General features: G+C 39.0%; 2 protein-coding genes across 2 annotated transcripts; both read right to left on the reverse strand.

Moving 5' to 3' along the window:
• Window positions 1-637: 637 nt before the first annotated feature.
• On the reverse strand, window positions 638-2572 carry LOC128259682 (uncharacterized). The gene is given in 6 exon segments (XM_052992217.1): window positions 638-853; window positions 1292-1520; window positions 1522-1749; window positions 1751-1877; window positions 1879-1933; window positions 2415-2572. Coding segments are annotated over 6 exon segments (858 nt in total). The 5' UTR covers window positions 2539-2572; the 3' UTR covers window positions 638-758.
• Window positions 2573-5622: 3050 nt separating this feature from the next.
• Window positions 5623-14822, reverse strand: LOC128259672 (uncharacterized). The gene is given in 3 exon segments (XM_052992201.1): window positions 5623-7350; window positions 7352-9060; window positions 14675-14822. Coding segments are annotated over 3 exon segments (3135 nt in total). The 3' UTR covers window positions 5623-6072.
• Window positions 14823-14837: the final 15 nt, after the last annotated feature.

Below are 14837 nucleotides of genomic sequence, written 5' to 3' on the forward strand. Positions count from 1 at the left end.
GGCCAAAACTAATCAGTTTTTTCTCGGGCAGCATGCAAAGCCTGAACTTGGATTAGGTCCGGGCTCTTTGTGTCTCTAGTTTGGGAACTGTTTGCCGTTGTAAAGATGGCAGAGGTCAGGTTGAGTCTTTTGTCCACATAAATTTCCTTCTGCGACATGAATTGGAGATAAGCTGTTCAGGATGCATTAGTTCACAATTAATGGCCCCCTAAGGTAATTAGTTTAATAAAGCTTTAGGAAAACGAGTTTAGAATATTTTTAGGAGTGTATTCATTGAATATTTAATCGTTTTTATAATTCATAGCAAAAAATTGGTTTTTAACTGTACTAGCTGCCATTTATCAGAGAAAAATACAAATAATAGCTTTAATAAACCAATTTACAGGGGTAAAAATGCAAAAAACACTACGTTAAATTGCGCTAACGTGTTAAATCCCCAATTCTGTTTTTTTTTTTTTGTAGTTATAGCATTTCCAAAATGTCTCATCACTGACGCTGACGTTCAACGTTTTTTTCAATAATGATAATATATACCCAACAAAGACAACCACTCGAGCGATAGGAAGTTTATATTAAATCGATCCAATCAGACCACTCCAATCAATGGTTGATTATAAATGAAAGCAAAAAAACCAGCTGCGCTCTTCTCAAAAATTGATTATTGCCAAAAATATAAAAACTTAAAAATACAATAACACACAACCAGTTAGATACGGATGTTTTTCGATTTAATTAGGGTCTGCTGACGGATTCCTGAGTCAGTTAGTGGAGCTTTGCCAAATAGCAGCCAAGGTCTCCTTGGGATCGAAGTCGGCATCGCTGGCCACGGAGATATCGGGCAGCTGCTTGGCGACTACGAACAAGAAAAATAATGGTAAATTAAAAAACATTAACAAATAAAAAATAAAATATGGTGCCTTAATACCTTTTACATCAGTTAATATAACCGTATTTACATTTTAGTTTTCCACATTTATTTATTTTCCATTAAACTGTTTAAATATTGTATTTGATTTTGTTTTTTAGATAATAAAAAAAACGAGCTACGTGAAGAATCATTTAAAATTCTCGTACTCTTAATATAAAAAAGGAAAGTATTGGATTATTGAATAAGTTATATAATCCAATGAGGGAAAATCCAGTTGATGGTTGGTAATTTAATGAAAAAAACAGAATTTTCAAATCTAAACATTTCTGTTCTTTAAAAAATGTTTAAAATGTACAATCAGAATGCCGAATGGAACTCTACATATTTTTATTTTTAACGTGTTTTCATGAGGAGGGTACTTACTCTTGTCCTCGCCATCGGAAGCCGCGGAAATATCCGGAATCAGATCGGCATCAACTTGGGCTTCAAGCACCACGGGCTCTGCTCCGGAGACCTTGGTCAACTGGGGCAGGGTCTTGAGACCGGCAACAGCCTCCTTGGGGATCACATCCGCATCGGAGGCCACCGAGATATCGGGAATCAAATCAGCATCGGCATGGATCATGGGCTCCACTGGCTCGCCTCCGGAGATCCTTGGTGAACAGGGGCAGAGTCCTCAGGCCAGCGACGGGTTTCCTGGGGGCCTCATCCGCATCGGAGGCAACGGAAATATCGGGAATCAGATCGGCATCCACGCTGGCAATGGCGCCGGCGATCCTGTCCAACAGTGGCTTCATTAGGCCAATAGAGGCGCGTTCGGGAGTGTTGTCAGCATCGGTGGCCACAGACATGTCTGGGATTAGGTCGACGTCAGCCTGAACCTGACATATCGGGAATCTGGGCAAACTTGGTGACTGGGGCGACCTTGAACTCGGCGGAACGCCTCCTGGGGGTCGGATCGGCGTCAGTGGCCACCGACATATCGGGCAACTCACCGGCGTCAGTCCTGGACGGACATATCCGGAATCATGTTCTGAAGCATGGCCTGCATCTTCTGGAAGATGGCTAAACAGGGTCATATTATGAATTTAATTTGCATGTTTTGTGCAAAGCCAAAATAATAACATAATGTTGGATTTACAAAGCGATAAAACCAAATTATTGTTAGATTGGGTTACACTTTTATTTCAATTACGTAAGTATGCATGATTTGATTATAAAGAACTCAATTGGTCAAAAGTAGGTATCAACTTAAACAGCTTTAAGAAATCAACGAATTATTCTAAAATTGAATTTTGTTTTCATTTTAATTATTAATTAATTTTTTAAAAGTATATATCATATACTTCACTTATTTAGCTATTAAGAGCTTCAATTTAAGTTTAAAATATTTAGAATGGTTTTAAAAAGTATTGAAATCGGAATATTTTTTTTCAAAATATGTTGTCACCCTTTTTGTTTGTTTTTTTATTTGTGGTGTTTTTGTAGTTCGCGAAACTATGCTATTTCTTTTGAAAACATTTTAAATGTGTCTTTTGCCTCTTACCATCCATCTGGGGCATATTGTGCGTGGACTGGATCTCGTAGGCCACAAAGTGCCTGGTGGGTGGCGCGAATCCACCGCTGACCAGCGGCAGGATAAGGAGGGCGCAAACAGCAAAGTATTTCATGGTGATCGGTTTAAAAACGACTGAACTACGTAGCCACTTGAGGCGAGCTTTTATAGCGGCCTTATCTGGGCACTGACTCCCTTATTTACGGCCACGATCGAGGCAGACCTCTTCAGATTAGATTTCGAGCCCGAGAGTGTGAAAAGAGAATCAGATTGGCCGATGCCTTGTAAATCTTGGCCGGTGGTTCACCCAATACGGGAAGTATTGGATCCAATAACGTGACCAGAGAGAATTGGCGTCGCGCCTTCGCTAAAACCCTTTCCATATCACTCACATCTTAAAAGAGTAACAATACCAAAATAAGGAATAATTGATACTACTTTTTTATTCCAGCAACTAAAAAAAAAAAATTGTAACGAATCAATAAAAATTAAAGGTACTAATATATACAATTAGGCCGATATCAAAACCTACAAATTAATATATTTGTTACTCTGTATGTGGACTTTTAGCACTATTGGACTATTTCAAACAAACATATATCTAATCTTTTCCCATTGATGACGTGTTAGTCAGAAGTTAAGTCCACGTATTTTACACTCATTGAGGTAATTGCACCAGCAGGCGAACGTAAAAATAAGTCACACTCGGTATTTGTGACTCATTTACTTTTTTTTGTGAAATATCTCTGTTTTCACTACTTAATCTATTTAATGTTAAAAAGTTGTGATAAAAATATTTAAATTTCTTGAAATAAAGATTTATTTTATTATTGAGCTCATATACCTATAATTAAAAATAATGTTTAGGTTCATAACAAAATGCTGCATGAATGTATCCAAATATACTTTTAAATTCTGTTCTATGCCTACAAGTCTACTTAGTGTTAGGATTTTTATATAGAAACAAATGTTGTTTGCAATTCTTACCTTGTTTCTTATTGATCTCTTAATATAAAAAAATAAAAACGCCACAGTGCGAATTAGTGATAAACTTTAAATTCAAGGTAATCAATAGTAACAAAAATAGGAAACCTTAAGTTCTTAAGCAGGTGAAGGTAAGACATGGTCCCTTTTCAAGTTTAAACAATTATTTGGTTCTTTCTAATCTGTCTAATGAATATAAGTTGATGGCTAAAATTTATCTAGTTATGTGGTTTCTCTCGTGGGAGGGTATTTAAGTGAAAAAACAAAATAAATAATAAGGACAAAAAATGCATTTAAAAAGAAGAAAAAAGCAAACTTCGGCAAGCGGAAGTTCATATACCCTTGCAGCTATTGCAAGAATTAAACATTTTTGAAAACATTAAAATTATGATTTACTTGCGTATATTTTTAAAAACATTGAAGCTATGATGATTTGCAGCTCAATTATTAGATAGTTATTTTATATATTTTTATTATTTCTATGGGAGCTATATGATATAGTCGTCCGATTTTGATGAAATTTAAACCGTAATTCTGAAATATTTAATCATTACTATATGTCGAAGAACTAAAAAAAAATTTAGAAAACAGCAGTTATAATTGCTTGTATTTTTTTCCCGATTGTTCCTATGGGAGCTATATGATATAGTCGTCCGATTTTGATGAAATTTAAGCCGTAATTCTGAAATATTTAATCATTACTATATGTCGAAGAACTACAAAAAAATTAAAAAACAGCAAAGTAATAATTTTTTTTCATATTTATTCGACTGTTCCTATGAGAGCTATATGCTATAGTCATCCGATCCGGGCCGTTCCAACTTATATACTACCTGCAATAGAAAGACAACTTTTGGGAAAGTTTCATGCAGATAGCTTTAAAACTGATGGACTAGTTTGCAGAGAAACGGACGGACAGACGGACGGACAGACGGACATGGCTAGATCGACTAGTGATGCTGATCAAGAATATATATACTTTATAGGGTCGGAAACGTCTCCTTCACTGCGTTGCAAACCTCTGACTGAAATTATTATACCCTCTGCAAGGGTATAAAAAAAACATTTTTTTCATAGCTCGCCGAAAAAAAATTTTGTATAGGTGGCGGTAACCTGTCACTCGAAAACATTTTAGTTTTTCTCTATAAAAAAATGAATTTTGAATCGATACATACGAATCAAATATATATTTTTTAAATATGGAGGATTTGAATAAACTTGAATTAAAAAAGGAAAAGGACGAACTTAAAAAGAATGAAGATTTAGAAAAAACTATTGGGAGAAAAACAACTAAACAGCTTGATGAAAAGTTAAAGGAAAAAGAGGAAGGAAATCCAGAAAAAGAGTTTGAGGCAGAATATGGAGTTAAGGAAGAGCCGAAAGATTGTCTTAAATATACAAGGAACAAAAGCTATGTACTATACGAGTTAAGATACATAAAACACATTTTGCGAAAAGAACGGACAGATTTAAGACGCATGTTTCAGTCGCAGTGGAAAGTGGAACGCATGCAAGAAAAACTGTGGAAGAAAATCAGAAAAGTTGAACCTCAGCTTTTGGTAACCCCACGGTCCTTGGCCGAACTAACCAAGGAGGTGGTAGCTAACACTGTTTTGAAGAAACTTCTTATATCTTTGAAGAATCAACTTCAAACGTGTGAGGAGCGTCTTCTCGAGTTAGAATTGTATGAACAACATGTTCTTAAAATACTGCCGGATATGCCTTCACTAATCGCAAAAGAAATACGTTTTTTTAAGAGATTTTTAAGAAACCGTAGAAAATATTTGGAAAACCTAAAACTGTTCCAACAAAGATCCCTGAACTACGCTGTGCAAAAGAGACGACCACTGGAATACCCTGAAGTGCTTATTACTCCGGGTGAAGAAGACTTTTTCACCATAGCTGAAAGTTTTGAAAGTTTAGTATCACCAGATACTAAAAAGCTAAAAACTTTAGCTTGTGTCGACTATGATGACTTAGCATGAATCAAAACTTGAAATTTAATGATACTGAAGTTTCCATATACCATATATATCTTTTCTATTCAACCACCTTAAAAATGGCGAAATCGGTTTATAATAATTTATAATTTGTTTCCCAGTGATACAAACCGTTGCTTATTCTTGCTGTTTGGATCACAAACATTGGATTTAGATACTCGAAAAGTGGTAATACAAATGTCAACGAAAAGAATTGACTTAATAAACTCCCATAACGAATTTTATCACATTTATTTTAATTTGAGTAAAGGCAATATTTATTGGTTGTGTATGACTACAAATTGTGAAATGAATTTTAATATTCGATTTTCTCTTAAAATCAAATTTATGGCTACATTAGGAATATTCGCAAATGTTTTGTATAATTTTTGCGTTTTTTTAATTTTATAACAAAAATGGTCAAGAAACTTTCAATCGTATTCCTATCATAAAAAGTTTGCATTAGTGTGGATTACTTTTTACAGCAACAAATTCGAAGAGTGAAATTCTTAAACCTATTTTGGTTTTCAAACAAATGTTTTAGGCAACATTATAGGTGCTTTAGATAACAAATATAGTTTGTGTTTCGATGATTTCTTTTGTCTTTTTGTTTAATCTTTAAGATTCTTGGTATATTTCAGTGTTGGTGCTTTACGCGATCTGCAGGTGTTTCGCTTGGCTGAACTCTACATGCCGAGTATGTCGTCCTGATCGTCAATGTGGTCCACTGGCTCCCGCTTGAGGCTGGCTAGTGAAAAATCATCCGCAGCAATTGTGGCTGCCGTCTCCGAGGACTCCTTCTTTTTCCGCTGCAACGGCTGACTCGGTTGCTGCAGAAGATCCTGGAAGGAGGTCTTGGTGTTGGCCACCACCAGGCTGCGCTTCAGCGCGGTCGATGGGGAGCTTCCTTCACCGGAGGAGGCTGCAGCGGCTTTGGGGTGGACAAAATCGTTGAAGGCGGCTCCCTGCACACTGGCAATCTGCGGAGTTTTCTGAGGCGTCGATAACCCGCCGGTGGGCGAGGCCTGCTTCTGGTTGCCGGGAACGCTGCCCACGGACTTCCTCACCAGCAAACTGCTGCCGTGTGGCACGGTGCCCATTTGTCCAGCGGCAACGGCGGAGTAGCGAGGACGCTGGGACGGTGGCACCATTCCCTGGGCAGGTGCCATCAGTCTGCGCTTCAGCATGGCCGCCTCCATGGGACTCAGGTTGGAGTTCAGGGAGCTGCCATTGGCGGGCACCTGGCTGGCAGGAGGGGCATTGGCTGGGTTGCCGCTGCCGCAGACGGAATACCTGCGGGACATGGCTCGCACCTTCACCGGCGGACCGCCCTTGGCCGGCTGCACTGCATTGCCCTGGCCAAAGAAGTTGTTCAATCCCTGCGGCCTCACAGAAGCCACTATGGTAGCTCCCTTGGGACTGGCCACTGGGGCGTGGGCCACCCTCACCGCACTGTGGTTGCTGTCCACGCTCTCCTTGCGCAGATTTTCCAGCGAGGCACTCAGGTTGCCATTCGGCTTGCCACTCATCTGCAGGATCCGGTACATCTTCTTCTCCTGGCCGGCCCCGCCTGCGCTGTTGCTGGCGATCTCGAGTCCCGCGCCCGGCTTGTAGACCCGCTGGATGACGTGGCGCGGAACGTTTGCCCGCGGTCCTCGCAGAACGTCGGAAACAACAGGGCTGCGGGCAGTGGCCGCCTCGCCGCCTGTCGGTTTTATTACGGTGACCTTAGCCGCGCTGACCATGCTGACCAGCTCTCTGACCAGCCGAAGCTCCGGATCCGAAACGTGCTCGAATCCTGAGGGCGTGTTGATATTGAAGTGCTGCAGCTCTCCTGCCGATGGGAAGTCGGTGGCGTCGTCAAAGGTCTCCATCAGCGCTTGGAATACCTTCTGCTTGAAATGCATCTTCTGGCGGGGGTTCATCTCCCGCATCTGGGGCTTGATCATTTCGAGAAAGTGGTCAGTCGGAGAAGATGGAAGGGCTGTCGGTTTGTGAGCCCCGTTCGACGCGCTTCAAAAGTGTGAGATATGGTGGCACTGTAATGGACGATCCAGCAGTGCTTGTAGTGGGTACAGCAGTCACCACCGTACCCGAGGGACTGCTGGTGGCCTTGGCGCTGCTGGTGGTGTTAGTCGAGCTGGGACTGTAGCTCATCACGGTTATGTTCTCAGGTGACTTGAGGGTGTTGCTAACTTTGGTCATGGTGCTAGCGCTGCTGGTACTTTTATTGGCAGTGTTACTGCCGCTGCTGCCTCCATTTACGGGTGCGCTGCTGGGCTTGCTTATGGTCAAGACTTTGGTGGGAACGGGCGACTGTGGTCGGGGCTGCGGACCCACCATCCGCTGGATAAACTGTATCTTCTTGGGCGGCCTGCCCACGGATCTTCGTTGTGGTGGCGGAGCTGGCACCTGTGGGATGGCAATCACCGCATCGCTTTTCGGGTAGATGAGGTGTTGGGTTTTGGTTTGGTTTTGTTTCTGATTCTGATTCTGACTTCCAGCTGGCGTCGAAGGTCGTGGGGTTTTGGTTTGGTTCTGATTCTGATTCTGATTCTGAGTCTGACTGTCAGCTGGCGGCTTAGGTCGTGGAAAGATATCGTCGCGAGGGTTCACTTTCTTGATCTGGACTTGACCGGATGGCGGCTTATTGATCGGCTGCGATCTGGGCACGGGAGTCATCTTCACCGGCGACGTGGCACTCCTCACACTGTGCACGGCCGCCAAACTCATCGATTTCCTGCGCTGCAAACGCGTAATTCGCTGGCCCAGGCCAGGTTTTTGAATCGGCAAATCCTTGATGCCCGCGGAACTTAAGGAGGAGCGTACTGCACGGCGTAAGCGGCGCAAACGGCCACTGGGAGAGATGGCCGTGTCGCTGGCAGCGCTTCGGCTTTCACCTGCCCCAACAGATTCATCGGCACTGTCCTCCATGGCCTCCCCGTCCTCCTCCTCAAGGGGATCCCCGGAATTGGAGTCTTCGCCCTCGGGCTCACCAACAGAAGCTGATGACGAGTTCTTTTTGCCAATGATCAGCAAATGGGGATCGTTGCTTTGCTTGATGAAGAACTCCGACTGGCTGGCGGGTGAGTCGGCGTTATCCGTTGCCAGTGACTTATCGGGCGAAGATTCCTGTTCCTGGATCGATTGTTCCAGGTCAAAGTCGAAGCCTTCCAGTTGCTCTAGGTGCTCCTCATCTTCGCACTCGTCGCCTTCGTTGTCCGACTGCAGGAAACTGTCCAGTTCGGGTACCTTCTCTGGCTCCTCCGCTTCGTCCAACTCCTGTTTGGGAGAACCTTTCTCAGTTTGATCCTTGTCCCCGTTAATTTCCGAAGTTTCGACCTCTTCAGTAAGTTTGCTGATCGGCTTTCCCTGCCTGACTGGCTTCTTTGCCAGTGTGGCGTCCTTTTTTAAGGATGCCTGTGGCTGCTGCTGAAGGTGATCCCTGCTCTCGCTGTCTCGGTTGCTATCCCTGTCCTTGTCCGACGATACGCTGCGCTCGTCCTCGATGGCCACGTCTTCGTTCAGGTTCAGATGGCGGTCCAAAAAGCGCAGCTCATCGGCCAGCGGGTAGGACAAGCGGCGCTGGCCACTTCGTCGGCGGTTGGCGTCCGCGTTGCACCAGCGGGTATAATCGTTTCGCAGCTGACGCCAGCGTCGCTTGCACTTTTCCACTGCAAGACAGAAAGAGCAAGCGGTTAAGTTATACAGGTAGAATAATATTTGAATTACAGAAGCACAGGTAGCGACCCATGCAAACGCATCTGGCATAAACCCCCCTGATTGGGCTGGAAAGCCAACCCAAAAAATTCCAATGTAATCCGAAATCATCAATAACTACGTACCTAACACACGGAATATGAAATAAGTGCATCAACAAATTTCCCTGACAATCAGTTGAGTTTTTACCTCAGCCTTTGGAAAATCAAGGAAAACTACACAGTTGGGAACGTATATGTATTTTCATTTCAATGCTTTTAATGAAGGCTACGCATAAATGTAGGCTACATATTTTTGAATATTATAGTTATTTTTAATTCTCAAGTTTAGCGAAGTGTAAACAATGTAATTAATAGAATTTATTTATAGTACATTATTATACGTTCCTTAGTCACATTTATGTACAACTTGCTCAAACTGTCAAATAGGCCTTGCTTATTTTTAAAGTGTACACATTATTATTACAAGCACAGTATAAGAAATCCATCGTATCACTTCAATAATCTCATCCTCCCAATATGCATAAGGAATCGTATTTTTATATTCCCAAGATTTAAATGGCTTTGTTCAAATAGACAATTTTTTATAAATGCTATACGTCTCTGGAACAGCCTAACAAATAACTTGAAAACTATCAGTTTCGCAACTCAGTTTAAATGTCACAATAAAGAATATTTAACATAATTAAAATCAAAAGTACCTACAACAAAATTGTTAAATACTAACAATAAATAATAAATATATTTAATATAATATCAATTTTGTAAGAATAAGAATTTTTACGTGTTCAATCCATCCAGATATACGCTTGGTAAAAAAAATATATAAATAAAACAAAACAAAAAGTTTATCGGAGAAAATTGATATATTTTTATTTACTTAGTCATTTTCAAGACTGTATTTTCTGTATCAGGGAGTCCATCTGCACCGAAAAATCAAGGTCTGATCTTTGTCGATTTAAATTCGTAAGCCAGTGTAATTCGAAATTTAGATGTCTTTAAAATCAATTTTTTTGCCTAATCCATAGTTTGCAATTTAAAAAACATCCTGTGAAAGCGGCTTGGTTGTGCCCAAAATTTTTGAATGGCAACGTTCTAAAGAGCGACCCCTCACAGGCAGGTACCGTTGCACCTGAAACTCTAACCGCATTTATCTCCAAACGACATTTTTGAAAACTGCTGACATCATAACTCGACTACACGTTGACCGATCGGTTTGAAACTAACATTAAATCATCTTAAATGGGTCTTAACAACAATGACCTACGAACTGCTGTATTGGCCTAAAATTGTCCATTTGGCAGAATTTTTTTTACCACAAAAAACGTCGTTTTTCCAAACATAAACCATTTCGTTGATATTTTGGTATTTTTAAAGATCGTGGGTCATTGTAGAGGAACTAAACTTAGAGTTCATAATCTTTCAGAATTTTTTTCGGAGCCTCGACGTGTTGTTTCTAATTATTATTGTAAACAAGGAAGGAAGAAAACTTCGGCAAACCGAAGTTCATATACCCTTGCAGCTATTTCAAAAACTAAATACTCTTGAAAACGTTAAAATTATGTTTTACTTGCGTGTATGTTTAAAAACATTGAAGCTATGATGATTTTCAGCTTAGTTATTCGATAGTTCCTATGCCAGCTATACGATTGTTCCTATGGGAGCTAAATGCTATAGTCGTCCGATTTTGATGAAATTTAAACCATTACTATATTTCGAAGCACTAAAAAAAAAAAAAAAGTAAAAAATAGAAAAGTTATAATTTTTTAAAATTTATTTTTCCGATTGTTCCTATGGGAGCTATACTTAGTCGTCCGATCCGGCTCGTTCCGACTTATATACTACCTGCAATAGAAAGACAACTTTTGGGAAAGTTTCATGCAGATAGCTTTAAAACTGAGAGACTAGTTTGCGTAGAAACGGACGGACAGACGGACGGACAGACGGACATACGGACATGGCTAGATCGACTCTCCTAGTGATGCTGATCAAGAATATATATACTTTATAGTGTCGGAGATGTCTCTTTCACTGCGTTGCAAACTTCTGACTGAAATTATAATACCCCCTGCAAGGGTATAAAAAAACTTAAATGAAATGGAAAGTTACATTATTATATGCAAAAAGATTCAAAACATTCTATCTAGTACTTTCTGCAGAAAAAAATTCCAAGAAAGAAGATTATTTAATTTTTGCAAATTCTGCAAAGGTATACAAGCATCGGCTTGCCGAAGTTTGGTCCTTTATTGTTATTTTAATGAGTTGAAGTATATTGAAATAAACAGGCAATAATAAAAATAATATGAAACCTGACAGGTACATTATTGGCCGTGGCTTACTTCTGTGTATAATTTCAAGGTTCTATGTACAAGGTGGGCCAAAAGAAGTCACCCTATTGGAATATGCTCTTATTTTTGGAAGTCGGGCCATTTTTTTTTGTCGAAAACGCCGCTGTTTTCATTTTGTGGAGAAAATGGCATAAAACGGGCACTCAATTGTGACGGCGCCCATTTGCCCGAGATCATTTTCTCGACCTGTCCAATAAAATTCTAAATAAAAACAATAAAAACAAAATCAATGTTTTTCATTTAAAACAAAACTGAGAACTAAACCAAATCGGCTGACTTCGTTTGTGCCGTTTTTTTTATATGAAGTTTTTTGTTTTTATAGCAATTCTGGTACCAAGCCCAAGCCAATTCTAACACACAAACCGATTCTAGCAAACACATATGTACAAATTTTTGCCGGAGTAGTAAATAGATTATTTATAAACAGAACTTGCGCGAACAAAGTGGGAATTCATTATTAAAGGTTTGATTATGTTTTTCGGATCATGAGAACTTGAGGATAAAGTTTACACGAGTTGTCTGGCTTACGAGGTTTGACAGAAAAAACACTCCACGGGCTATTAGGAAACATAATCGATAACAAGGCATCGAAAAACTCGACAGATTCGCATGCATTAAAAGGATTGCCCTGCTCTAGAGCTGGGAAATTATCGAATTCGATTTCGATATTTTGAAAGCTAATATTCAACATTTGCTTTTAAAATGAGCTCACAATTAATTGGACCGGGGGTGGCATCACTAAACTCTTATAGATATTTTACAAGACTATCGATTAATTGCTCATCTTTAAGGTTTTCGCATGTCTAACGCTTGCCGCTTAAAAAATTTTATTTTGCTCTGACAAAATCAGTTTTCAGTGTAAGCTTTACACTCGAATAGCATCATAATTTTTTTTTATATTTAAATTAATGCTATGATTTTTGAAATTTTAATTTTGGTTTTATTTGCCAATGGTTTTTATTACTGTTTTTATACCCTTGCAGAGGGTATTATATTTTCAGTCAGAAGTTTGCAACGCAGTGAAGGAGACATCTCCGACTTTATAAAGTATATATATTCTTGATCAGCATCACTAGGAGATCTAGCCATGTCCGTCTGTCCGTCCGTCCGTTTCTACGCAAGCTAGTCTCTCAGTTTTAAAGCTATCTGCATGAAACTTTCCCAAAAGTTGTCTTTTTATTGCAGGTAGTATATAAGTCGGAACGAGCCGGATCGGACGACTATAGCATATAGCTCCCATAGGAACAATCGGAAAAATAAATTTAAAAAAATTATAACTTTTCTATTTTTTAATTTTTTTTTTTTTTAGTTCTTCGACAAATAATAATGGTTAGTTATTTCAGAATTACGATTTAAATTTCATCAAAATCGGACGACTATAGAATATAGCTCCCATAGGAACAATCATAAAAATAAATAAAAAAAATTATAACTTTGGTGTATTTTAATTTTTTTTTAGTGCTTCGAGATATAGTAATGGTTAAATATTTCAGAATTACGTTTTAAATTTCATCAAAATCGGACAATCGGAAACATACACGCAAGTAAATCATAATTTTAACGTTTTCAAGAGTATTTAGTTTTTGAAATAGCTGCAAGGGTGTATGAACCTAGGCACGCCGAAGTTTGCTTCCTTTCTTGTTAATTTTGTTTTATATATTATTTATATTCAGTAGCATAAGTTTTCGGAAGATTTTGCATAAAAAATGTTTAGCTTTTGGTATAATTTTCTGTTTGTTAAAGTTTTGTTTTTTGCAGATATGGTGCAGGAAGGGAGGAAGGTATCGGGCAAAACATTTTTAAAACGAAAATCGCTCGATTTTTCCTGCATATATGTGTTGCACATCGCTAACATACATTACGATATTTCGATAACATGTACGAACGCGATAATGTATCGATGAATGTTAAGATATTTTGCACATCCCAGTCTTTAAAAAGCAACCTATGTATTTTGAGCAAAATCTCGTTAAATATTAACCTTACCGAAAAAAGTCACAAAACAACAAATGTGTATTTCAATTAGACCTTGAACTTTTGATGGATGTGTTTTTGAAAAAATCTTGTTTTTCAAGATATTGCCAAAAAAAAAACCGCAATAACGGTTTTACCGTTATTATCAAAGAAATCGATCTTGTCGCAAACTTTAACCTATTTACTGACCCCAAAACATATGTATCCTGAAAATTTAAAAATTATCGGGCTGGGGCGGAAGTACACCCAATGATTTGTATAAGCGGAGAACAACAACGGCCAAATTAACCCAAAAACAACACAAAAATGTTATTATTAATATATGGATATTTTCAAGAAAATTTATTTGATTTTTATATACCTACTGTGACCACAATTTATAAACCCTTTTTTAGTCATGACTCAATTATTAAATCAATTCGATATATTTCGTTACCTCCAAAACTGTTTTTTTTTAATAAAATCATTTGTTTTATAAATTGATCTGCTTTTAGTTCTAAAGGAAGAAGAAATGGGTTTTGTTTAGTTACGTCCAAAGACATTAATAAATCCTAAAGACATGTCTATGTTTGAGCACTTGCAAACAAATAATTTAAATTGCATTTTCTGCCTGTCCCTATTAAATATTCTTTAAATTAAATATATATAAATTGTTTTGACAATACCGATATCCATAGGTGCCGATAACAAGAACCCCAATAAAATCTACTAATGTATCTGAACGTTTTTAAAACCGTTTCCATTTATGTTTCTGTTAAATTTATTTAAACTAACAAAATTTAAAATTTCCAAAGAAAAGTTAATTGACTAGCTAGCGGTTACCAACTAAATTAATTTATTGAGTAAAAATAAAAACTAAAATATTAATTTCATAAAAACTTAACTGTCTAATGTGTTTAAATTAAATTTAAATGGTTAAGTTGTAATTGAAATGCTTTTTTTCTCTTATTTCTATGCAAAGCAAAACACAAATATCCAAGCATCAAGTTTCTACATTATTTTGCAGGAGCAAAAAGTTGTTAAGCAACCCCATCGCTTTTGCATTCAACTGGAGATTCGTTATTTTCAAACTAATCGATGCCAACTGCGCCAACACAAACTCACACTCGGCGGCGAGCTGCCAACCCGAGCGCACCAATCGATGTCCGATTACCTGGGGTGGTCGATAACAGTGCGCTTGTTGACGCTTTGCAGCACTGGCCAAAACTACGCAACACCGTATCGCCATCTCGCTCCCACTCACTCACCCGGCTCTCCGACTTCCGCGGCCACCATGTCCCAGGAATTCTCGCTGGGCAGGCGCTTCCTGTATCGTTCATCGTAGCGATCGTACAGCGGCGCCTGTTTCTCCACCGCTCGCAGCAGCAGCACGTTCGCCTCAGTGGCACTGCTCATCCCGAAATCACTTTT

The sequence above is a fragment of the Drosophila gunungcola genome, assembly GCF_025200985.1.
Source record: "Drosophila gunungcola strain Sukarami chromosome 3L unlocalized genomic scaffold, Dgunungcola_SK_2 000009F, whole genome shotgun sequence".
Taxonomy (NCBI): domain Eukaryota; kingdom Metazoa; phylum Arthropoda; class Insecta; order Diptera; family Drosophilidae; genus Drosophila; species Drosophila gunungcola.